This window comes from Cyprinodon tularosa, unplaced genomic scaffold (assembly GCF_016077235.1).
Source record: "Cyprinodon tularosa strain WSP-4 unplaced genomic scaffold, ASM1607723v1 ctg135, whole genome shotgun sequence".
In the NCBI taxonomy this organism is placed as follows: Eukaryota; Metazoa; Chordata; class Actinopteri; order Cyprinodontiformes; family Cyprinodontidae; genus Cyprinodon; species Cyprinodon tularosa.
Window position 1 is genome coordinate 134,366 of NW_024038168.1, and position 25,928 is coordinate 160,293.

General features: G+C 37.7%; 1 protein-coding gene across 14 annotated transcripts in view; it reads left to right on the forward strand.

The window, feature by feature from the left end:
* The window catches only part of celf4 (CUGBP, Elav-like family member 4), a 137,459-nt gene that overhangs the window by 20,569 nt on the left and 90,962 nt on the right, over positions 1–25,928 (forward strand). For all 14 annotated transcript variants that reach the window (XM_038277821.1, XM_038277826.1, XM_038277824.1 and 11 more), the window contains exon 2: positions 19,998–20,080. In XM_038277821.1, the coding sequence (XP_038133749.1) occupies positions 19,998–20,080 (83 nt within the window). The remainder of the gene's footprint in view (positions 1–19,997; positions 20,081–25,928) is intronic.

Consider the following 25,928-nt stretch of genomic DNA (forward strand, 5'->3'; position numbering starts at 1 on the left):
CCAAATTGTCCAAGAGACAGCCAGGTTTTCTAAATGAGCTTGATAAAAGCAACTGCCAAAAGGAATGAATTTATATAATTATCTGTGGATGGAGAGCCAACAAAGAGAGTTTGAAAATCAACCTTGTGCGCCAAAAGCTTCATTAGCCTGACGACAATAAAACAACCCCCAACTTGCTGACCGAAAGCCATAGGTATCTGTAAAGTCATTAACTGCAGAAAGTCCTGCAGCCCTCTGTAGCCCAGCCGCTATGTGTTGAGGATTAAACACCACTTAAATCGCCAATGTTTACATGCTCGTGTATTAGTGTTGTGTTAGAGAATTATACGGTGATTTAAGAAACAGCTGATTGTTTTCTCGGTATTACGCTCAGACACATTAGAAAGGATGGATAACTGTGTTTACTTTGCATATGGAAATCCCTAAATGTCTTTCATCCGTCCTTCCTATGGTGACTAGCGGTCCATGTTAGCTTTGCAAACATCTTAATTGTGTTAAATGGAGGAGAAAAAAAAGGGGGGGGGGATTAAAACCCATTAATGTGTGTTGGATGTGGCTGTGCTATTCCCGGGATGGTGCTTTTGTTCACTTTGGCAAAGCAGAGGAGAGAGTTTCACCTTGAAACTCAATGCAAGGCAGAACTACCAACACTGTTTCTACTTTAAAAAGACGCTGTCTCTCTTTCTCACTGTTTTATAAACTCTCTAAGTGTATTTAGTTGCTTTGTATTTATTTTTCGGACTGCCTCACTCCATCGTTCTTACTCTCTACTATGTGCCTGTCCATCACACTTTTCCCTTTTGTAGCCTCATTTCTCTCTGTTGCTCTTTTTCTCTGTCTGTCTGTCTGTCTGTCTAAGCGTCAGATTATCTCACAGGGGGAGACTTTAGAGGACTCTCCATCTGTGTATAAATAGCTCTGGATGAATTATTGAGGGACTTGGGGTTGCTAATAATCCCGCAGGACCCATCTGACAATGACACAGAAGATGGAGGGAAAACAATTACGCAGGCTTTCTCCTTCAGGAAACTGGGAACGGGGTGGGGTGGGGGCTGACGGACTCAGTGGCCTCTGGGAGCCTCCTCGCAGGGCCCAACATCTTGGCTAATAAACCCAATTAAGTCTCTGAAATCAATTGGAGCCCCCCGGGGTGTCCTCTCCCTTCCTTCCCCTGACGATGGGCAACAACAGGAAGTGTAATGATTCATGTCCCCCCTTCTGCGTTTGGATCATCCTCTCATCTCCGTCTTACAGGTTGGCAAGGCGGACGGAACAGGACAGGATGTCCGCTGAGGCAGGATAATAGGACAGGGAAAGGAAAGGAGAAGAGAGGCAAGTAGAGTGGAAAGGAGAGGAACACAGAAGAATATTAATAGGAGTGTTTATCCTGTAAGTGTTTTACCAAGAGGACGAGACACAAGAAGCCACCCCCATGATAGAATAAAGGCGCTCTATGTATCTACAGTATCCGTCTTTCTGCAGAACCTTGACCTATTATTGTAAACCCTTGTGAGATCTATTCAAAAAAAGCTTAACGAAAATGGTTTCTATGGAGACCATGGGATGCATAGAAATATACTGTGTTGTTGGTCTCCAACAGTAAACAGTAGTATTTTTGCCCCCTGCATCCACCTCCTTCTCTTTCTCTCTCTCTCGCTCTCCCTCGATGGTTACAGGAGCCATTCACTCGAACCCTCTTATTTTGATATTTGCTAGATCTGTTTTACTCGTTTTACACGTTTTTAACTTCCTGTGTGGCTCATCTGGTTTTTAGAGATTGACTCATCCTCTTTTATCCATCACAAATAGACTTGATCCATATATCTAATGGACTATGTACTGTAGGGGAGCTGTGCGTCTTGCTGAAATGCAACAGAGTCGGTGGGAGTTTCTACACTGACTAGAAAAGATTCCATCTAATATTCTTACATAGGACGTATCAGTGAATGCGTTTGTGTGAATGAGGCATTAGTCTCAATCCTGCTCTCTCCTCTTAATCAGCCATCCAAAATCAGCCATGGCATTATATTGTTTCAACACTCACACTCCCAGTATTTAAACTCCACTCTTACTGTTAGTCCTCAGTGTTTTGCCCATTTTCATATCTGGTATTTTCCCTGATCCTTGCTGCTCTTTGGATCCCTGTTTTTGTTCCCCCCCTGGCTCCCTGCTCCCAGCGTTTATTAGTTTTTAGTTTTTTTATTCAATTAAACATACAAAGAATATCTGCTGCCCCTGCCTTGCATCGGGGTCCATATCAAAACCACAGGATGATCACATAGACCTTGGTAAAGTAACCTCTGTAGCATTTTACCTTTTGTTTTAGGATGAAATATAATTTGATATTGGAGACATTTTTTGCAGATCTTAATCTGGTGTCATTAAAAGTAAAATAAACTTATAGATGTTCTGTTTATTGAAAAGAAAAAAAATCTACATAGTGTCTCATTCACCAAATGCCTTGCAATTGGTGGTTTCTATTGCATATTATATCTATCTATATTCAGAGTCCTCTAATATATGTGTGACAGGGAGTTTTTCCCTCCCTACCATGAAGAATGTTTCCAAAGAGAAGATTATATTTTTTTGCATTTCATGCATAGATTATAATTATATTTTTATTTTTTTTAATAGCTGTATGAGCTAGCCTCCATACATTGGCAAATTGACTGACCTGGGATGTGACCGTGCAGACTTTCGGTTCGTCTTCTGTGTCTTTCTATATTTAATAATTCATGTAATGAAAAGCTAAATTTGGTCTCTCCAAAACATTTCCTGACAAAGTAGCTGAGGTAGGTAAGAGAGTGTGCAGATTAGTCTGGCAGGATATTGGGGTGCAAATCGAGACATTTTTAATGCGTACTCTACCATCTGGGGCGCCTTTAGGAAATGTGTGTGCATGTTAAAGCTTCTTAGTTTCATGTTATACTACACATAATGTTAGAGCTGTATTAGTAAGGACCTTTTATTCTGGCATGATAACTCAAGCATCCCATGAAAGGCCTTTCGTTATGAGTGAAGACACAAGCATGTGTCTGCACAAATGTCCATTCATGTTTGCTTGAGCTTTCTTTCCATGTGGAGATGGGGATACGGTGGAGCGGAGGGTGAGTGGGGGATGGTGTGTTGGGAAGAAGGGTGGGCGTTCTAGGTGAGGGGGTGTGAAAGTGTCCTAATGATGCATTTTCTACTCCATTGATTCAGTGGCTGTGCTCTCCAGTAAATCCTTCACATGCAACACATTAAAGCTGGCCTTTTTTCCCCTCCTTCACCGATCGATTAGGACAGCTTAGAGATGGCCACTCTTGGAGGCGGGGTCACAGATGGAACGTGTTATCGCCCGAAGGTTGCACCATTCATAAAGTCAATTAATTTTTCCATGTTTTTTCATCTGTTCATTGTTTATATTATCAATATAGAAAGATAATCTCTTTTGTATGCTATTCTAGATTAAATAATCATAAATTTGGCTTAAATAGATAAGTATGGTTTTGAAGTGTTTTCTTCAAAACTAATGGCAGTTTTTAATCCCTTTTCAGGTCCTTGCACACCTTTTACAAGACATAAACATTTTAAAACAATGTATTTATCACTGCTTAAAATTGTCCCATGGTCTGAATATTTGCTTTTTACCCTTACAATGCCTTAAAGATCTCCACAACGGTGTCCAAAACTTGTTGGAATGAATGAATGATATTGGCTGTTTTCCTAAGCAGCCCGTCAGGCATACTTCATCTGCTGCAAGATGACAAATTATCTTTTGATGCACATTTTTCTTTTTTTATATAAGTTGCTATAGCAGTCTTTTACCCATTACGCTTTGTGACAGTTATATATCACATTCAAAATTAAATAGAAACACAAATAATCTTATGATATTCACCACCTTTATCTTGTTCTTTTGTTGATTTCACTTCATATCCTTTACACACATGTTCTGAAGAACAATGTCTGAGTAAAACAAGATTAAATCTTATCTTTTCATTCAGTCCCAGTTCATTAATATCTGTGCTTCGGTAATGTAATCGTTTAGCAATTCTATAAAGTAGATTGTTGCTTCCCCAGGGACAGTACTGGGGAATCACTTAGAGTTGAACCAGGCCACTACCAATGAATTCACCTCTCCTTCACAATATAACGGCATATTTGAAACTACCACTGATCAGAAAAAAGAATTAAACTCAGTTACTCAGATCGGATGTGAGTAACTGAGTTTAATTCTTTTTTTCTCTTCTCACTCAGAGCACAGTGACATTCTCTGAGCTCATGTTGGATGGTAAAAGGTTTAGTTCTTATTAATCAGGATTTACAGCTTCAAGATTAGAAATTATAGTGGAGAAACTGGTCTTATCAGTGGTTTGTCCCCTAAGATGGCTTCTATCTTTTGCCTCTTTTTTCCTTGAGTAATAATCTGAAAGGTGAGCAAAGGTGAAGGGGGTGTCAGAGACTAGCCTGCTTTATTGAACCCATTGACCCCTGCACGTACACATCAGTGCCTATAGAAATTATTCCGAGTGCTGCACCTGTTTTTTTTACATTTAGTGTCACACCCTTATTCTAAACGGTATTGAATGAATAGCCCATCTCAAAGTTCGCACACAATATTTTATTATGTTAATGAAAAAAAACTTATGCCAAATTATTACAAACAGAAAACTAATAAATCGCATGCACTGAGTAGTGACAACCTTAACTTGATTCTCTGTTGGTCGACTTTTGGCAGTATTGTGAGCCTCAAGTCTTTTTTAATATATAGCGCAAGTTTAGCAGTCCTATCTTTGGATGGTTTCTCCCATTCTTCTTTACATTATACCTCAAGCTACATTAGGTTGGATGGAAGAAATCTGCAGACAGTCATTTTTAGATCCCTGCAGAGATGTTCAACAAGATTCAAGTCTATACTCTGGCTTTTCTACTCCAGGACAGACAACAACTGATTTTGAAGCTGCTCCTCTGTGACCTTTGGACTATCATGCTTAAAAATGAACTATTGCCCCAATCTAAGGTCAAATGTTCTCTTGAGAAGGCTGAGATGTCCAGGATGTCTCTGTCCATTGCTACTTTCTTCTTTTAATCTATCCTGATTAGTCTGCTGGTTCCTGCTGCAGAAAAGCATCCCCATAGCAGGAAACTCCTCCACCATGCATCGCTGAAAGTATAGAGGCAAAGTTATGTGCATTGCCTACTTTGCTCCTAACAGGTTGCCAGGAATTTACATTAAAAAGTACTTCTTTGTCTCATCAGACTAGAAGAGTTGTTTCTCATTAAGACACCTTCATATGTCATTTAGCACCTTATCTGGCCACTTATGAAGATGTGATTGGTGTCTTGCTGCATAGATGGTGGTCTTTCTGCAAGGTTCACCTCTAGCCACAAAAGAATACTGGGGCTCCAATGAAGCAACCATGTGGTTCTTGGTTACCTCTATAATAACTCGGTTTAGACAGCTGACCTTCTCCAGGAAGAGTCCTGGTGGTTCCAAACATATAAATGATGGAATGCACTGGTGTCATTGGGACCCTCGTTTTTTGCCTTCAGACAATCATGTCTTGTAAGTCTTTAGATATTGTCTTTGACTTCATTCTTGCTGTTTGCACTCTGACATACACTGTCAACTATAGGCCCTTATATAGACAGGTGTGTGTCTTTCCTAATCATGTCCAGCCAAGTGAATTTCCCACAGGTGAAACCCATTTAAGCTGTAGAAAGTGGAAACTGCATTTTAGCCCAATTTTGAGCTTCATGGCAGAATGTGAATCCTTACACGCATATAATTTCTTAGTCTTCATTTTTATTAAATTTGAAATAAATAAAAAATCTCTTCCCCATTTTCATAATGGTGTATTATTTGTGAAACATTGTGTTAAGATATTAATTATATGCCACAGGGTGAAACATAACTACATTTGAAAAAAATGATCAGCACTGTAAATGCTTTCCCAGTAGATCATAGTTCACTGCATAGAGGTTAACAACTTCCTGCATGGTCAGTAGCCACAAACATCCAAATGTTTAGCCTTAGATTACATTAACAGCATTGCTTAGAGAGTTTAATGGAATGATTTTTCCATGCCTTTCCAATTGTTGTTTTTTATTTGTGACTATTTTACAACATACTCAAAATATAAAAACAAAGAAGAGAAGAAAATTATGAAAAACACACACAGTTGGTAGAGTATTGACCAACCAACTCCAGGACAGTAGAGACAGGCTTTCTGGAATGACGATTAATGCTTAGGTCTCAGGATGTCCTTTGAAACTTCGTCCTCTTGCAGAGAGGACTGCAGCTTTATAGCCTGCAAAGCAAACATGCATCCTCTCCCACCAATATTCTAAATTGTTATTCTTCCAATCAGATGAATTACAGTGTTTGACAGTAATCAGAAAGACTGATTTGAATGGGTGGGCAGGCAAACATTTTCTTTATAATTCCACAAGAAGGAGATACCAAGAAAAGTATTGAAACCAACCTATTACTTAAGCACACCAAGACATTTTGGTGAAATCTAACTTTGAAAACATTTCTGAGACGACCACTTGCTCTACATTATGCCTTGCTGTAAAATTGCTGGCAAAGTAAAACATTATAGCTTCAAATGCATTATTATTGAACGGAGCTATGTGAGTTTTTTAAAGATGGATATAAATAGGTACTACTATTATGAAGCTAAGGCGGAAATTCAACTGAAGAAACTCTGATTACTTCCATTCAATCTGAGGCTGATCCGCCTCCGACGCAGCCAACCCGCTTCAAGCCACTTTCCTCGCTGCCCAATCATCTTCCAGCACTCTACTTAAAGCCACTCCAAATCATCTCTAGGCCTGCTCTTCAGCAAGCGCAAGATCCATCGCTCCTATGTCGGACTTTGATTCAGACAACCCACCTCCATCCCCTTCTCCACCATTGTAGTAAGCTCATCCGACTCCTCCTCAATGCCCCTTCAACCTCACCTCCAGTGTGTACTCCCTCCAGACTTCATGGAGTTCCCTGTAACTTTAAACGGTCCGGCAGAAGACCGCCACGTTGAGCCTGGTTCTGCCAGAGATTTCTTCCCAAAGGGGAGTTTTTTTCTCTCCACAGTCGCTTCATGCTTGCTCTTCATGGACAGTTTATGCAAACTTTGTTCATTCAGTGACATCTAACTCAAGCATCACCCTGTATACCAGCCTCTATGGATTAACCAAACTTCATCTATCTAAACTCCACCACCAGTTTCAGGCCCGGGGGGAATATCCTTATTCTCATACATCAGTTTATCTGCATTAAAGTATAAATCATCGTTTATGTTTCCTGCCGAGGCCTGAGCGCCAAAGTTCAAACTATCGTATCAATAAACTCTTCTAACTGCATCTTTCTCTCTCTGTGAGTTTTTCAGATTGAAATAAAAGTACAAATCCAAAAACACTGACCTAAAATGTCAAAGCCGAAGGCCAGTCCAGATGTACTATACCAATGTATACTTCTACTAATCAGCTCTAATCTCTGAAACATCACAGTGGTTACGGATGTTCTCATCCACTACCAGTGTGGGATTTGGCCCGATATCGGCCAAAAAAAATTGGAATATACATATGCCTGCATCTAACATCTTCTATATGAGCGTGCTGACAGAAACACTCTACTCCTATTTGGTTCTGTTTAAAGTTGATGTAACCCATTGGTTAATAATAAATGGGCCAGTTTTTCTCATACCTATAGTTGTTGACATTTGTTCTTTGTTTAACTAATATCCTTGGTCAAGCTAATTCTGGCATTAAAAAATAAGTAACAAAACTACGTATTATTTGTGCTGATATTATACCGGGTCAATTAATTTTTGATATCAGTTTTGTTTTTAAATCAAATAAATTGAAAAATGTATCAGGACATCCCTTATAGTTGTGTATATCCATAGTTGAATATTTACCTTTAAACCATTGTTCCTGTTGTTTTGAGTTATTTTGTTTTTGTTGTTGCTTTGAGTTATTTTTTGATAGAAGTCAAAATATATCTTTATATATCTATATATCTTTTTATAGGAAATAAAATTGATGGACCACCACAGATCTTTCAATGTAAAGCATTTACTAGCAATGGAACAAGGGTTTATAGTCAACATCAAATTAAAGCAAACTGCAGTTTGATGGAACACAATTTTGTATTCTGCCTTATTGCCTAATACCTTCTGTTAGGGCATGATTATAGCTGAAAATGGTTTGCATGTAGCAAGTTTCCTGTAAAAAAAAATCAATGTGAACAGACTACTCCCTGACTCTAATGGTCATGTAACCACGTTGATTTTGGTGTAAATAATCAATAATTCAAAAAGTTATGATGGTTCAGAAATAGGAGATAGTTTAAGACAATGAAGTCTGTTGTGGTCTAGGGCCCTCCCTGATAAATCAGGATTTGTTTTATTTAATTAAGCTTCCAACAGACCCCTGACTACAAGTAAGTTATCACCTACTTTATATTAGAGCTTATAGATGCTGAACTATTTATTCAATGTTCAATTAATAAATGTTTTCCTAACAATGCTCACTGCAGGGGTACTTTCTTATTCCAATAATTTTATTTAGCTATTTTTAAAGAAAGTGGTGAAACGGCCTTGTGAAAGTTATGTAACAGGACAACACGTGGCTGCAGTGCACAATGGTCAAGCCAATCATAGGCTTACTATTTATCAGTCTGCTTCTTTTTTACCTGTCCCACCTCCTGGTTGTCAATCTTTTCCAGAGAAAATTAAAGGAAATGTAGCAAGGATTTATCAAGTGATATAAGGTTCCAGGGCAAAGTGAAATATAGGCATATTCAAGAGAGAAAAATCATTGAAACCAAGACCAAACCATGTACTGACAGTTTAAATCTTTACATGCTTAGACTCATGTTTTTTCTTTGTGTTGGTCCGCAAATAAATTACTTGCAATAAATTGAGACTAAATTGAAAAAAGCAACTTGGAAAACATGTAACAACCACATACCACTAATTTAACATCTGGCAATGATATAGACTACGTAATTAACATGGTGGCAAGTGTAGCAGAGAGAATAATGAAAAGGTAGCAGTCACAGCTGCAGCATCAGCAGGTTACAGAAATAATGAAATAAAGGATGAAGAACTGAAACTGGCAGCTAAACTTTTCACACTTGGGCTCAACACATAATGATGACATATGGTGGATCAACAGCAGTTTAGCTGTTTTCCAGTTGTGCTCAGCATTTGAAATTTTCAAGATCCAGTTTTGAAAGGTTACCACAAATGTTCCTGAAGTCAAAACTCTGATAATTTAATGCTTTTGAATGTGAAATTGTTCTTGTTTTCCCTGTCACATCATCTGAATGCAAAACTGAGCCTCTGTTACCAGAAGTAAGTAGACTGGTCCAGAAAAACAGTAATGGTTTTCTATCGTTCTAATTAAATACAATTTAAAATCCTCAATTTTGACAGCACCACCATTCAAGGGAAAGGTTAAAAGCCTCAAAACGCTATAGAGGAAAGATTTTTAGTAACTCACGTTTGTCTTTTAGTTTTGCAGCTTTTACAGACCCAAACTGAATCACAGCTACAGAGGTACAAGGTATCAGTCTTTAATCAGAAACTCTTTTATTACAACCTTTACGAATAATATTCCTCTTCTGCTCTCAGTAGTATTCATTTTTATTATACAACCAAAATACCCAAACCTAATATGCCATTTCCCAAACACAATAAGTCATTTCTATCTTTACTTTGACCCAGTTCAACTCTAAATGGAAGAGTTACCTAAGGTTTAGCATTCACAAAAATCCTGGCAGAACATTCCTGTCTTAAGGTCAATCTTTAAAAGGGAGAGAAAAAAAAGCGTTCTTGTGTTTATTGAGCCAAGGGTGTCCTTGGTCAACCCTTTCAGACAAAGATAAGTGTTAACAGAATCGAGATGGAGGGAAACATGGGGATTTCTATTGACTGGCTTAGATTGGACAGCCTCAAACAAAGTTTTATGAGAAAGTTTTGCGAGGCAGAGCTCCAGTACTTTGGTGGTAAAGATTCAGCAGATACATGAATAAAGCTTTTTAATGCTATTGACTCATTTTGGGCTCTTACCAAGATGTTCTGAAATATTTAAATGATCACTGGGAGTTTCACCCTGTCTGTGGCTGGGTATAAAAGAAAAGGGAGGAGAGGAGCTTTTTATGTCACTTTGTTACAATCCTTGAATTAATAGGCACAAGTTAATTAGAGAACTCAGTGCAATAACATTGTCCCTCAAGTTTTTGAGTCTTGGGTGGCATAAGGCAGTGCATGAAAGGGAAAAAACGAATTCATGTGTAAAATAACCATGCAAAGGGTTATTTCATTAAAATGTAGTAGAACAGTAATTAGTGTCAGAACAGAATTGGAAGGGTAGAGTTTCTTGGTCCTGCACCAAAGCAACTGATGTGGCAAAGGTCAGATCTGCAACAAGAGTTAAACATTGCATAATCACTGTAATCATCAGACTTTATTTTATAGCTGCAATGTGGGGGATCTATAGTCTGCTGCTGAATGTATGTATCTTTTATTTACAGGTAATGCAGCTGGCTTCCAGCAGCTCTTGGCAAATATTTGCCACCTTCTCAGCATCATTTAGATAAAACAAACAGTCTGAGAATAACTAAAGCAGTTAACTGCTCGCTTCTTTCAGTAAAGCAGATTTAAATTAAAACATTGTTAAATTACCATGATTCACGGAAGGGGGAAAAAAAGACAAATAATAAAGATAAGAGAAATCCCAGCTATAATTCTGCCCCTAACCTATACAGTTCAAGGAAACAAGCAGAAGTCTTATAAAAATGAGTTTAAACACAATTATTATAATATAAATACCTTAACATCACAAAACGAATAACTTGAAAGACTTTTGATTTTCTCTCCCACTTACTTAGTATCTTGGCTAGGATTATTTGCTCGCTGTTTCTTATAAAAATGGCTTAAATTTTCTGAATTATGACTTGTATACGACACCCTCTTCAAATTCCATCATGGATTTTCATTTTTATTCAGCTCTCTACTCTGGCCAAGATGTTCCAACACTATCATGATGTTCTGATTAACTCATTCTTTTCTTCATTTGGATTTATGCTTTGGAAGAATTGATGCTGAGGGATGAAGATTTTTCGTAATCTTTACCTTTTTAAAAGAAGAATGAAGGCATTTACTGTTTGAAACTGTCCGTTACCCAACCCATATTGATAAAGGTTATGGTTATCAGCTATAAAGCATGATGCTGTAACCCCCATGCTTCACAATAGACATCGTGTCATCATTATGGTGTGCAGAATTATTTTAGCTTAAAGAATACAAGGAATTATCATCAAATATTTAACAATGATTCAATGTTTCAATAAAAGATTTTCCTAAATACTTTTGGGAGACTATCATTTTTTTTATAGATTATAACATTTTCTTTCAAATGCTTCTATCTTTTTACTGTAATTTCCTATGCAGACTTATAAAGAACAAAGAAGATTGTTCACACATAGACTACATAGTCATTATTCCTGCAGTTAATAGTACTGTAACATCAATGTAGACTTCTTGACCAGTTTGTTCTTTATTAATTTATTAAATTTGGAGGAATAGCCATTTAGTTATATGTACTTGGCAGATGTTACATGTTTGCTTTGGCTGCACAGATTTTAGTGCTTTCGATTCTTTAGCCACTGACCTAGACCAACTTGCCAAAATTGGGACTCTGTACATCTATTTTTGTAGATGTGAAGACCAAGGTTATTTTACTACGCATATTGGGAAGCAGCATCAAACCAAGTAAGAAGTTTACAACAGCAGGGAGTGGACCCTGTATAAACAATAACTGAACTAACTGAAAAAAGATCACATTAGCTGAGAGAAGCTACAGCAAGACACTTAGAGAGGACTTCTCAGTTAACGGTACTGTGGAGGATTTTTCGCAAATTTTCTTAAAGACCCACTCTCTCCACTTAAAAAAAAATTCACATGCACAACCCTTTACCCACTCCCGAGTAGGGGTGTGGGAAATAATCGTTTTGGTGATATATCGTGATATTCGGCTGCCCAATATAATATCGATTTTTCACTTCTTAGTATAGATTTTCATAAAAAAAAAAAAAAAAAGGTTACATAAAACATTGATGGGAAAATGGGCTACCTCTGCACCACCACTCTGGCAGAAAGCGCTGTGGAGCCCTTTAACTGTGCGTGCAGCACCAAATCTGTATTTGAGGCAGTCACAGTGGAAGAAAACCCCAAACAACATGGATAATAATACCTTATCAATATTTTCTGATGAAAATATACAGCACTTGCTTTTTTATCTCATCATTTGATTTTGATAGCTGGGGAAAATATGTCAATATACAGTGATACTGCAATATCGTGATAATATCGTATCATGACCCAAGTATCGCGACATGTATCGAATCGCAACACTCATGCCAATACTCACCTTTACCCCGAGAGGGAACACCTATTAAAAGTATGTGAGAGCACGTACGAGCCCATTTCACCTTGTGCAAGCTCTGTTTAAAAGTTGCAATTCTCGTACAAGTTTACTGTACCGTAACCCCTAAATCACTATGTAGAGCAGGGACTATATAGTGGACCTCATAGTGGAGAGATAATCACTACTTTTTGCTTCCTGTTGGTCATGTAACTCCTCCTCCACTGAGGAGTCCACTTTGTTTTTAGTCGCCGCTATTAGGTAGCGACAGCCTATGGCGAAAGCAGGCCGCTGTGACAGCAAATCCTATAATGCTTTGCAAGGAGAGCTCTATGCACAAATCATTCCAGGGTATATATGCCACTTCTGAGGCCTTTCTTTTTTTCTCATACATGTCGGCCTTTTTCAAAAAACCACGGTGAGAAAGGCAAGTTTCAATGCCTGAAACCGTAGCTCACCACACATAGCCTGAAAGTTAAAAGATAGCTAAGGGGACGAGCACATAGGACGGCTTTGCGTAAGCATATCACCAGAATGATTAACAAGTTTATCCACCTGGAAATAAAAGATTGTCCTCTATACCAAAAGTATTCATGTGAATTGTTCAAGTATAAACCTAAATCCTTCTATTTAAAAACACTTTTGGAGAGGTAATACTATCAACTTAAGCTTTTTACTCAAGTAAAAGTTTAAAGTAGCATTTTTAAAACTACTTAAAGGATAAAATTAAAATAATGCAGGAAATGTTAAGGACATATGCTTTAAACCTTACACTGGTTACTCTGCTACCCTATTGAAGAGACATCTTTCTACAATTCCGGATGATAATTTACTTTTATTTTAGTTTCTCAGTTTTATAACTAAAGCCAGCACTGTCAAATTTAACTTTACATCTTCTTGAAGAACTATTTATTTTGGTATGTGTTGGACAACAAGTTGGTGCAGTACGGAGTCCAACCATAAAGAAAGTGATCGTCTGGATGAAGCAAATTATTGTGATGTTTTGTTTTTCTTAAATGCCAACAGGCATAAAAAGTTGTCTAAAAAATAATTATTCCAGGAAACTATAGATAGCCAAAATTTTTTACTCAAGTAAGGTTACAAAGAATTTGTACAGTACTATATCATTGAGACCCCTGCTATTTAATGATTTGTCCCCAGGGTTTGGTGTGGCTCATCAAGAAAACAAAACAAGCCCAAACTACAACAATTAGGTCTGCCGGGAGAATTTTAGGCTACCTTTCCTTTATCCAGGACATGTTCGTACATGTGTAGGGACAGGTGTATGTTTAGACTTCCCTCGTCCTGGAGATGCACTGACTTTACCCTTTAGAGCTGCTCAACAGACGACAGACTGTATTCCCCCTGGATGTCTTTCTGATAAAAACTATTCAATTGTCAAATTTCCCAGATAAATGCTATGCATTTCTGCAGTAATTTAACAACGACTTCCTCCTTTGTAAAATCATATACATTCATAACTTTTTCATTTCCAGTTTTTGTATGAGATGAGAGATTTTTTTAATGTGGTGTAATGTTCTGCAAACAAATCTGTCTTAACTTAAAGGGGGTGCGCAGATTATTGCAACATTATTTTAGCTTTCTAAAATTGTATTCACTTTAAAAACTTTCTGGTCTTTTTTCAATTAAACAATATTATACTATACTCATATTAGGGTTGCTAAAAGTTCTGAAATTATTTATATTGGTGTCCTGTATTGTACATCACAAACATTTACCATCTTAGCAGAGGTGTAAAGACTTTTTATATTCATTATGTTGCACGTTATAGTGAGAGACACATCACTTTTTTAAATTAGGTTTTAATAAAAGTTGCATGTAAAGTAGGTACTTTAAAAAATACCTACTCACTGTACAGAGAACCAGTGTATTCAATTATTTATCTCTTCACAAGATAGTTGAATTTACATTTAAGAGACAGATATCAATTTAAGAAGAGCTTATAGCTGTCATTCTGTGACTAATCAGTTAAAACAACAACAAAAAAATCCTCCAATGGCAAATTCTTCCATTGCCAATCAAGAGAGTGGACTTCCCAAGATGACTATAGACTCTAATGCTTTAAGCCCTTGGGACACAAGAAGCTGTTCAGTCGATGATCATTCACTTTCAGTCGAATTAAATCTAAGCCGCCAAGCAAAGACACAAGTCTTAAGGGGAACTCCCATATAGCAAACCCAAGACCTTGCAGTGTCACTTTAAGAAAAGAAAGGATAAATCACTGAGAAAGACTTGAAGGCAAATACTATTCAAAACAGCACAACACAGGAACATTAATTATTTTAGTTATAAAATAATTAAATGAGACATGACTAATTTTGATCGAAGTGAATAAAGTCGCAAAAATTAGAATAGCATCTCTCACAAAGTCCTTAGGAAAGATGCGTGGAATGTGCAGCAAGGTTGAGTCTGCCTTCATTTATAGTCAAAGATATTAAATATATAAATATTTATATTCAAAACCAGGAATTTTAAAATTTTAAAATCAATCTCCCCCAAAAAATAAATTTAGGAAATATCTTGCAGGCAACTTCTTTCACTTTCAATTGGCCTCCCTAAATTCAGAAAATATACATTAAAATTTCCTTCTTGAAATAAAAAAAAAAATGTCAAAGGATGTGAATGTTTTTCAAAGGAACTGTGATTTAAAGGTTTCTTCTTTTTTTTAAGTGCAGAAAAGGTTAACTTATGCAGTCAAAACTTTCAGTGGTTAACAAGGTCAAAGCTACACGTGGTCCTGCACATCTGTCGTTTGAATGAGACCTGGTGACAGTTGGTGGATTTCTTTCTTCTTCCCCCACCAGAAAGTTATTCAGCCTCTGCCATTCCCTTGCTGTTTTTCTTTCATCTTCTCTCTATCCCTTTCCTATTTTTTCTGTCTTTCACTCCTTTTCTATCTCTCTCTCTCTCTCTGTGGGTGTGTGTCCCTTTAGGGTGTCTGCAGCAGTTGAGATAAGAAGTGAGTGTAGGACACAGGAGGATGGTGTTCACAGAAGCTAGGTGATCTTATCTGCTCTCCCCCTCTCTTCCCAAGCATCCCATGCTCTTCTGCTTTTCCTCTCCGCTGTTCTCCTCTTCACTTTTCTTCTTGCTCTCTTGCCCTTCCTGCTCTTCTCTCTCCCCCTCATCTCTTCCTCTCGTCTCAGACACACATTCTCTCAGATCCCCTCTGCGCTACTGTTGATTTGAATTTGAAGTGATGGGAAACTAAATTGGCAGCATTGACAGCAGAAACAAACAGCTTATCTCTCTCTCCTGGGCCAATATGGGCCTTAGTCAGATACTAGAGCTGCTGCCAGCATCTGACTTGTGACAATGATGATAAATTGAACGTTTGTTGACTGTCACTTTTAATGCGTGCATATGTGAAAGTGTGTCAGCGTGTTTAAGTATGTTGGACTGGACAGCAAGTGCATATGTGTGCTAGAGTAAACCAAGTGTTTAGCTAATAGCTCTTTGTGAACCACCTTACTGGTGCAAAAAAAAAGCTATTTTTGGCCTGTCAAACTGTGTTATCTTCGGCATTATTTGTAGATTCAGCTGGCAAGCTCCTAGAAACAAAAAGCCTAAAGATACAACTTAAAATTGCTTCATTGCTAAGGTGTCAGGCTTGTGTGGATAAAACAGCTCATCCTTTGATGTAGGTGTTTTTTTATGTTTGAATGATTCATAGTTCAAAGTTAAGTGGCTTACCAAATAAAACATGCATCAGTCTGAAAGCGGTCAGGTAAATGGACTAGACTGAAAAGGAGTAGAAAAAAGAAGTAAAGAACAGGGAGACCTTCAGAAAGCCTGCCGAATGAAAGGGGGCTCAATATCATTGGCTACTGCTGCATACACAGTGAGATGAAATCAACAAAATAAAACGCACAAAAAATCTATGCTAATTAGTGAACTATAGAACTGTGTTACTGTGAAAGAAAGAAAGAAAGAAATACACCATCTTCATAATCAGTTCTTTATATATATATTTATAATGGAACAGGGTGCAGAGCTCAGGGCTGTATCCTAACACACTAGATGCCTGTCAGTCAAAACAAGATTGACTGGTTGCTTGTCTGCATATCTGGTCAGTTTGTCAGACAGGGTAAACTTTACAAAATATGAACATATGTTGAGACTATTGAATGATGCTGAAGCTGGTATCTAATTGGAGGGTTGAATGGAATTGGACTCTGTCTGGTAATCTCTAATGTTAAAAATGTTTGGAAAAAAAACATGCAGACTAATGAATCCTTGAACAGATTATTCTTCTATAAACAAAGTCAAATCAAAGGCACAGTTTGAGATTTTAAATGTTCCATTTTTTTTTGTTTGTTTGTTTTTTCTCAGATCATCCCAGGTAGGTTCTACATTGCCTTTTTATCTGACATCAACCAAGCTTCTCTATTCGTAAATTTTTTTTTGTCTTCATTTAACGTTCAATTTTAATAGATCAGCAGTTTTGGACATACCCTGATAGTCCTGCCGCACACCAACAATCTTGCCTTGTTTGAAGTCCTTTAAATCCCCTATCTTCCCCTCTTGTGCTGTCAGAGCTAGGAGCTTTGTTTATAGTGTTAAACTGTGACAAAGTTAAAAATAAACATACCTAATTTTAATAGGTAAAATGAAGTCAGCAATATCTTGTAATGATTTGGATTATATGGACTTCTCAGTGGCGCAGTGGCCAGCACTACTGCCTTGCAGCAAGAAGGTTATATATATATATATATATATATATATATATATATATATATATATATATATATATATATATATATATATATATATATATATATATATATATATATATATTAATTTTTTCTTTTAATTTAATTATACAATCCGTTTAATGAACCACACTTTCCACATTCTATTTAATATCAAAGTAAATTGGGCTGCATTAATCTAATGCTTTTACTGACAAACAAAATTTGGTACAGCCAAAAGACATGCTTATTTCTTTTAACAGCATCATTCAAACTATAAGTCTTGTTGATGGAAGTTAGCAAATAACTGATCTTGAAAATAAATTAATGTATGACTGTAGGTTAACAAAACATTTCAGAAGTACTAAAAGTATTATAGTTGATCTATTGTTTGTTGTGAAAAACTTGGAAAATACTAAAGCAAAATTACTTTATATATATTTTCCATCCTTGATGCCTTGGTGCATCTTTCAAAACCACATTTCTCCTTTTAAAGTGCAAATTCAGGTTAAATGAGAACAAAATATTGTTACTTTGATTAGAACAAAAGATTTGCTTCTAGTCTCCGTGTTGAATGTATTGGTTGCAGTGGCTGCCTGTGCCTCGAAACATGCAAGTGAGTGTCAGGCACATGAATCACAGGCTTGCATGCGTGTTTCCTATGGGACAGCACTAGCATGTAGAATTAACACGACAGGCCCTGAGAGGACAAGAAGGTAGCAGAGCTGTCAGCGGCCAGCTCCCACTCCGCGTAATGAGAGAGAGGGCCGTTAATTAAAAACACCAACAGGCAGAGCTCCCTGGTGTCCCACCATCAGGACGACCTGGGGTTAAAGACATGGAGCAGAGAAGATGGCAGACTCGCTGCTTCTCTATACGGCATATAGTCCTAGACTTTTAACAATAAATAGCCAGGGGTATCCAGAGAGAACAAAGTTAAGCAGAAATGGGAAAAGCTATTAGAAGGGCTTGCTTTCTTTAAACTGCACTGTGTTTGTGTCTTTGGGGCGAAGAGGTCTATGATAATCGTCTAATGCTTAGCCCTTGATGTTTTCAGAACAAACTGTGGTTCTTTTGTATCTATGTGCTTGTGTTTGCTGCATGGCAGCAGGGTGTTTGCCAAAGCCTGCTTGCAGACATGTCAGGTTAATGAAATAATAAAAGAAATCTATCAAACACTGCACATTAGTTTTCTTCTGCTTTAAGGTTAGTACTCCCTTTTTCATCCACTAAGAGGTGTTTCTTAAAAAAAAAAGGATAAAACCTGAATATATGTTTATAGTATAGCAAGTTAGCATGCCGATAGTCTCTTTTACAAAATGCAATGCATTATAAAGCTCATAAATATAGTAACGTTAGCGGTATTTTCGGAAAATGTCTTAATTTTCACTTGAAAGCAGAACTGATAGTAGAATATTAGCTATAACATTACATTAGGTTACTAATGGCCTTTTTATCACAAGAGCCAAGTGAAGAGGTTACAGCCTTAGATGCAAGCAGGGTTTGGAAAAAAAAAAAGCTATCGCTACACATGCCTGACATGAGCAAAAACGAAAATGTAGCATGCAAAAATTACAGAAAGAAACTTAAATGGAAGCTTCTTATTGGCATTTAAATAGCAGAAAATAGACAATCTATTTAATATAACAGAACTATTAATATGAATCAAAAACATATATCCAAATTGTGACACATTTGTTATAATCTCACATCATATATTTTTCGTTGAAGAAAGAATATAAAAAGGGGTTTTGTAAAGGGTTTGTTGACATAATCAATAAGAAGTTTGTGTATATGGTCAACAGAACAATGCCAAACTTCCTTTCCAAAATCCAAAAAGAGTCTGAAACATAAATCCAACAAGGTGTCAACCTTATAACACCCAGTTTGTATTGGGAGTTTGTTGGTAAAATGTAGCTTGGGCTTCTTTTATCATTCAGATTCACATGTTAACAGCAACTTCTCAATTTTACGAAAAATATCATGAAGTTTCAATATTGTGCTACACCCCTTGATTAAATTTAAAGAGTCTAAATGAATTAAAAGAAAGGTTATGGGGGGGGGACAGGATAAACAAGCTAAACACCTGCTGATACAACATGAACAGAAACTGTGTTGTAACACTGCAGCCTATTGTGCAATTGCACGTGTTTCATTAAACTGTCAAACACATGAATCATTAGCCCTGATCTGCAGATTGACAGTTTGTCAGCTCCGACAGTCTCTGTCAACGGGGGGTGGCGAGGGAACGTTACACGTTCCCTGTGGCTTTGTCGTCTTTCGTGCCTCCTGCATCTCCATCTTCTTTCCACCCCCGCATGTCAACCCAGGTGCTAACAAAACCGAGGATTGTGGGTAGTCTTGGAGCATATGGAGCACGGAGATGACGGAGAAATGGAGGAGGGAGAGGAGGAGGGGGTCTCTGAGAGAGCGAGAGAGAAAGAGAGGGAGAAGCTGTCAGGCTGTCTGTCCCTGTCACAGCAGCCAGGAGGTTGCGATGGACAAATGGATAACTGCTATTTCAGACTGCCAGGGAAAAAGCTTCGTCAGATTAAAAGTGTTGATTCTGGCATGGCTGCTCTCACACAGCAGAATGCATAAATCGTCACACATCCACGCAAATTTATTTATTTTTTTCCTCCACTTGTTCCACTTTAAAAATCTAAGGAAATAACACACATCCACAGAAACATACAAAGTGAATAAAGGAACATCTCAGAGCTCTGGCTCCAGGCTTTTTGTGGTGTGTATGTAATATTTCATATTTGTGTATTACTTGGTGATTGGTACATGCTACTTCCTTTTTGTTACCACTTCAGGTTAAACATAATCGTGTCATTCTCCTTCCCTTTGCTTTCTTTTCAGGCTGTGCCTTCCTCACCTACTGTGCCAGAGAGTCAGCCCTGAAAGCCCAGAACGCATTGCACGAGCAGAAGACCCTGCCAGGAGTAAGTCGTACAAACAAAAGGCCACTAAATCTAACATGTTTCTTTTAGCATTCGATACCATCTGTTTCTCACAAATCAAGTTGGAATCTCCATCTTTTCTTATCGAGAAGGTTTGCTATGAGGCAAATGTGAGCAAAGCCCTTCATTCCCTCCTATTTCTCACATCCCATCCCCCTCCCTCTTCACTTTGACAGTCACATAAACACAAACCCATAGGGAGAAACCACACAATATCACATCATACGCGTACTATTTATACCCCCCCCTTCAGTTTGTGTAAACGAGCACGCGACTATGCGCGTTCTTGCGCCAGAGTGTGTGGGCAAACGTCTGAGATAGACAGCCAGGGATGAAAACTGGGTGGGTGGATGGATGTGGGCTTTTTCTACATCTACGTGCACGCTCTGAATTCAAACCAAAGCGTGCATCATTAATGCATGTTTGCGTCACAGCGGGGCCGTGGATGCTATTAGTCAAAGGTACAGTGCAGCTGTGTGCATGCCATACTCTTTTAAATGTCAAGCTACTATTCATACCCACAGATTGAGTGAGTTTTGACACTGTCATGGAGGAAAAACTCATATTCATTCATTAGAAGATTCTGCCAGTGAGTCTAGGATCCTTCTGCAATGTTAGTGTTTTCTTTAGAGTATAAATGATTGGAGAAATTTTATAGTTGTGTGCGTGCAAGGTTGTTCCTTGTTTTTTTTACTATTGTACACACACACACACCTGAATGCCTGTGTGGTTTGGCATGGTAAAGTGTGCGCGCCGACGAGCATTGGGAAGTTTTGATGCATTTCTGTCAGGCCCGGCTCGGTTTGCTCTGTTCGTTTTTAATGACGCCTCCAGGGAAGCTGACAGTCGCCGTGTTGAGCGCACAGCCTTTGATGTGAGTGATTATGACATCACAGACATGCAGTCGAGAAGAGTGGAGGAGTGGGGATCTGTGCTCAGAGTTTTTTTTTTCTTTTACTTCCCAGTGGCATATTATTCTGAGAAAAAGAGGGAGGGAAGGAACAGAGACACAGAGAAGGAGAGGAGGAGAGATTAAATATTTGGCCAAAACTAGAATGTGATTTTATGTTCCCATAAATTGCTGCCAATTTATCATCTTGCCAGAGTTTGACATTTGTGGCACAAAAACAAATCTTTACACAATCTATGTGAATGTGTTTTATAAAGATACAGTGGTGCACAAAAGTGTTGAAACCCTTTCAACATTATTTATGTTCTGTCCTTACAATAGCAGATTTTTTTGTATTTATTAGTATCCTATAGTATTAGTATCCTTTGCAATACTAAGATGCAAATGATACTTTAATCTCCTCTGAAAGCTCTATTATTGCATTTTTTGTGCATTCACAAACATGAGAATCCACTTTGTACCCCCTTGCTGCAACCATTCAGAACCCACCTGATTCGGGACTACCAATCAAGTTGCAGTATTGTGATTTAAGGCAAGGCTTGAAGCTGGGACAAAAGCCTGGGCCGCTGAGCCCACACGCAAACCAAAATAAACATGGCACAGCAGGACGATGTAGGTGCTGTTATCACATCCGAATCCATGATTTTATCTTTGGAAGAGGAACAGCTAGGCTGTAAAAGCATAAGTTGATTCAGTTTGACGTGCCGTTTGCTACTAGTCCATTTGTTACAATAATTGGAAAAAAACCAAACTCTGGTAGGCAGGCAGTAGGTGTCACTGGGTCCAATCATCTCAGAAGTTTGTACTGAATGTCCTTTTGCCCAAAACAGAATCAGTCGGGGCATTCCCGTATGAATACTGTGTAGAATGAATACTAAGTGCTACACATCACCAGTTTGGGTTGGCAGGTTTGTGATATTTAGGTCTGGATTTTTGATGGGTCATTGCCACACATGAATTTTCTCCAACAACGGTTCCACTGTAGCTCTGGCTGTATGTTTAGCAATGTTGTTAATCTTTGTCCCACTATCAATTCTGCAAGACAGCATTACGAATGCATGTTACTTCATCCACCATGGTACACCATAAGTACCCTGATAGCCCCAATCCCCCCCACAATATTTTGTATGTAGGTCAACAGAGGTCTCTTGCAGTGCTTTGGAACTTCTGGCATTCCAAAGCTTAAAGGTATAGTGGAGGATGGTCTTTTTTGGGTGGGTCATCAAAACATTGGTCTAAAACTAGAAGTTGTCAAAAACTAATTTTAAAAGTTTGCCATGTTCATTTTATTTCACTGTTAGTTACAACTTTATGTTTCTTTGTGAATAATGTCAGCAAAGCTCTGTAGACTGAACAAAGGTTTCCTAATCATAAAGTTTAAACAGCACAGCAGAGTTACGGACACCCTGGCTTTAAATGCAAATGTTAATTAGCTGTAGCTTATTCAGTGGAGGATAACTTTAAGGTTTGAATTTGATTAATGGAAAGTGTTAAGTAAGTAAGAGTAATACCTCAGGACCAACCTCGATGGTAGACAAACCTTGAAATCAAGCGCTCGGGAGGCAGAACAGTATACTGTGTTTTGTTGCAGCTAAAGATAAAGCCAACCAAACAGAATAAATGAATTCATTTGAAACAGAGCGACGACTTGGCCCTGGGAGAGGCACTGAGACCCCACTCTCCTCACCTAGCCCCCACCCACTGTGGTGCCCTGTTGCCTCATTTTTTTCCTCTTCGTTCTCCATCGAGGGTCTATTTATCCAGCCCTACCAAAACCCTGTAAATTAAATTCCTTTATATTTTTCAAAGTCACCTTACTTTTTACTTCATCTTCTATTGTGCTTTCTTTTTTTTTCTCCTCAAAGTTGCCTGGCACCCCTTCCATAGAAAAAGTTTTCCACTTAGAGTTCTTCCTTTTGCTGTCAGGTGAGCTACAGAAAGGGAAGAAGGGATTTTGCTTCCTGGAGGAAATGCCTGGTAAGCACGGCTGTAGGCTGTTGATGTAGTCACAAAGTACTGAGGGTGTGAATATGTGTAGGCGAGGCTCAGTGTCTGTGGTGTCAGGAGACACTTTGGATAAACAAGTGACAGGCAAAAATACTGATGCTAAAGCGACACTAGTGCGGATTCTTTATGATTAATGCGACATTTTGAAAGATTTCATACAGTTTTCTACCATTCCTGCCAAATGCATGTAGGGTAAATATTAAGATGAAATTATTTAGTTTGCTCAATGAACTAAGATTATGTGGGGAGCATTTAAAAAACAGAACAATCTCCTTCACTTTTTGCGCCTGCTTTGCACAAGCTATTTGTTATTTTTCTGCCCTGAAATCACAATGCGTATTGTAGTGAATTTGTTCCACTGTAAACATGCATGTCAAGTCTAGCAGATGGCTGTGATTTGCACCAAAGTCTGCAGTAGATACATTTGCTCTCTCTTTAGAAAAAAACAGAAGTTTTTAAAGAGATCAATAAAATGAAATCAATCATTATAATTTTCAGGTAATTTTAGGCATTGACCTGTCTGACTGACCTGTGACTATGAGAATCATGTGACAAAAGCATTTTAAAATTGAAAGTTTGTTTAGGTTGTAAAACACAATGGTAAGTGTTGTGATAAAAACGGATCTTTAACTAAAAGATGCTTGTAAGGCATATTTAGGAAAAGATGTGCCTTTGCTTTCATTTCAGAATTAGGACATTTAAATATAGATTTCCACACATTTACAGTAGTAGCTTACTATATATCCATCCACTTGCCGTTTAGAAGAAGAAAAAAATTGCTGAGTCAGCAGAAGTCATGCTTATCAAAAATGGGTCAGTTTGGAATATCTCTCACTAATATTTCAGGTCTAAAGAAAACGAGCATCAGCAAAACTATAAACAATGAAATTCAATAAGTTGGATCATTATTGACATTTCATTTATTTCAGCAACTCAATTTAATTAGTGAAACACATTATGTAGATTCATTAGACACAGACTGATGTTTACAAGCCTTATTTTTTGCTGATTAAGAGGATTTTTTTTGTCAAATAATGAAAACTCAAAATTTCAAAGTAGAGCATTATGCAGGACCAATAAAGATGTAATTTCATACAAATATATATTGATTAAATAAAAAGTCGTTGTTGTTTTCAAAACGTACTTTCCGTCTTAGCCTTATCGAAACATGTACTGTATTTCATTCCATTAAATATGACTATTCTTACATTTGTCTGCCATATCGGAACCTTAAACCTTAAACTTAAATATTAAAAAAAAATATTTACTTTTCTTTTTTTATTTTTTTTTATTTTGACAAATATGGTTAAAACTGAGGTTAGAAAAAAAACTTGGGAATTAAAGGAGAAGTTCGGTTTTTTACACTTTAAGCCCATTTTCTGTAGTGTCCAGGATGAAATCGAATGATCGACACCAAAAGTTTGACAATTGCTCCTGTCTCTGCTTTTTGGCTCATTTAGAATCCCCCCCTGGCTGCTTTAGAATGGCTTGCATAGAGCATGTCCGATAATGTCCTTAAAACAACCTTAAACGTTCTTTTTTTAAAATATGCTACTTACCGGGTCGTCAGCGCTGTTCAATGACGTTCCAAAAAAAGTTTCGTAAAGAAAAACGTTCCTGTAGTGTTTTATTTAGCATTTTGTAAATCCCATTGAGTTCTGTAGGAATAGTCAATATTCCGCTGCCACCGGAAACGGAAATGGGGCCTGTTTACACAGTTGTAGTCTTTTCGCTTCACTCTGTGTACTCCGACGTCGAGGTGCTAACGTCTCTGTTAAACACTTTAAAAAACTCTGAAAATGGAATACGAAAGGTGGATTCTTGATTCTCGACGTCGGAGTACACAGAGTGAAGCGAAAAGACTACAACTGTGTAAACAGGCTCCATTTCCGTTTCCGGTGGCAGCGGAATATTGACTATTCCTACAGAACTCAATGGGATTTACAAAATGCTAAATAAAACACTACAGGAACGTTTTTTCTTCACGAAACTTTTTTTGGAACGTCATTGAACAGCGCTGACGACCCGGTGAGTAGCATATTTTAAAAAAAGAACGTTTAAGGTTGTTTTAAGGACATTATCGGACATGCTCTATGCAAGCCATTCTAAAGCAGCCAGGGGTTGATTCTAAATGAGCCAAAAAGCAGAGACAGGAGCAATTGTCAAACTTTTGGTGTCGATCATTCGATTTCATCCTGGACACTACAGAAAATGGGCTTAAAGTGTAAAAAACCGAACTTCTCCTTTAAGCTCTCCTTTTATGTTCACCAAACAATTAAAATAAAAAGATTTAATCATTATAATTAGTTTTTGAAATTAATATGAAATCAAAGGTAGCACTAAACATTGAATTACATTGAATACAAAGACAAGTCCTGTGCTGTTGTGAGTGAAATGGTAAAAAGTGTACGGCCAAACAAAACGTATAATAGAGCTCAGTCATAAAAAAAAAAAAAATTATAGAGGAACTGTTTTCATGAGTTCTTTGAAGTCTGGCCTTTCTAAACTTCTGAAGGGCATCATATCCTTTGTTATTAAGTAGGCCAATGATTTAGTGATGGCTTCATCTTGACTCGTACTGTGCTTTTCTGCATTTCTTCATCTTACTCATTCTCTAACAAACCTAATTCGCCGCTGCCTCTCGCCTCTTTGATCTTGTCTAATACAAAACTAGGGAGGGGAAAATACTGTCAAATTAAGAGCCATGATAACTTAACTTGAACAACACACTTAATAATTTTATTAATTATTGTTTTTATCTAAGACATAAGCATCCAGGGGTACAGTGTGTGACTATACATTTCTGTTCTTTCATTGTTCATTCTACATGGTTTGTCTATATTTTAAAACATCACCTGGGTTAAAAATAGACTTAGAGAGCCGCATACAGTTGCTAAGATTGTTCTTTTGGCT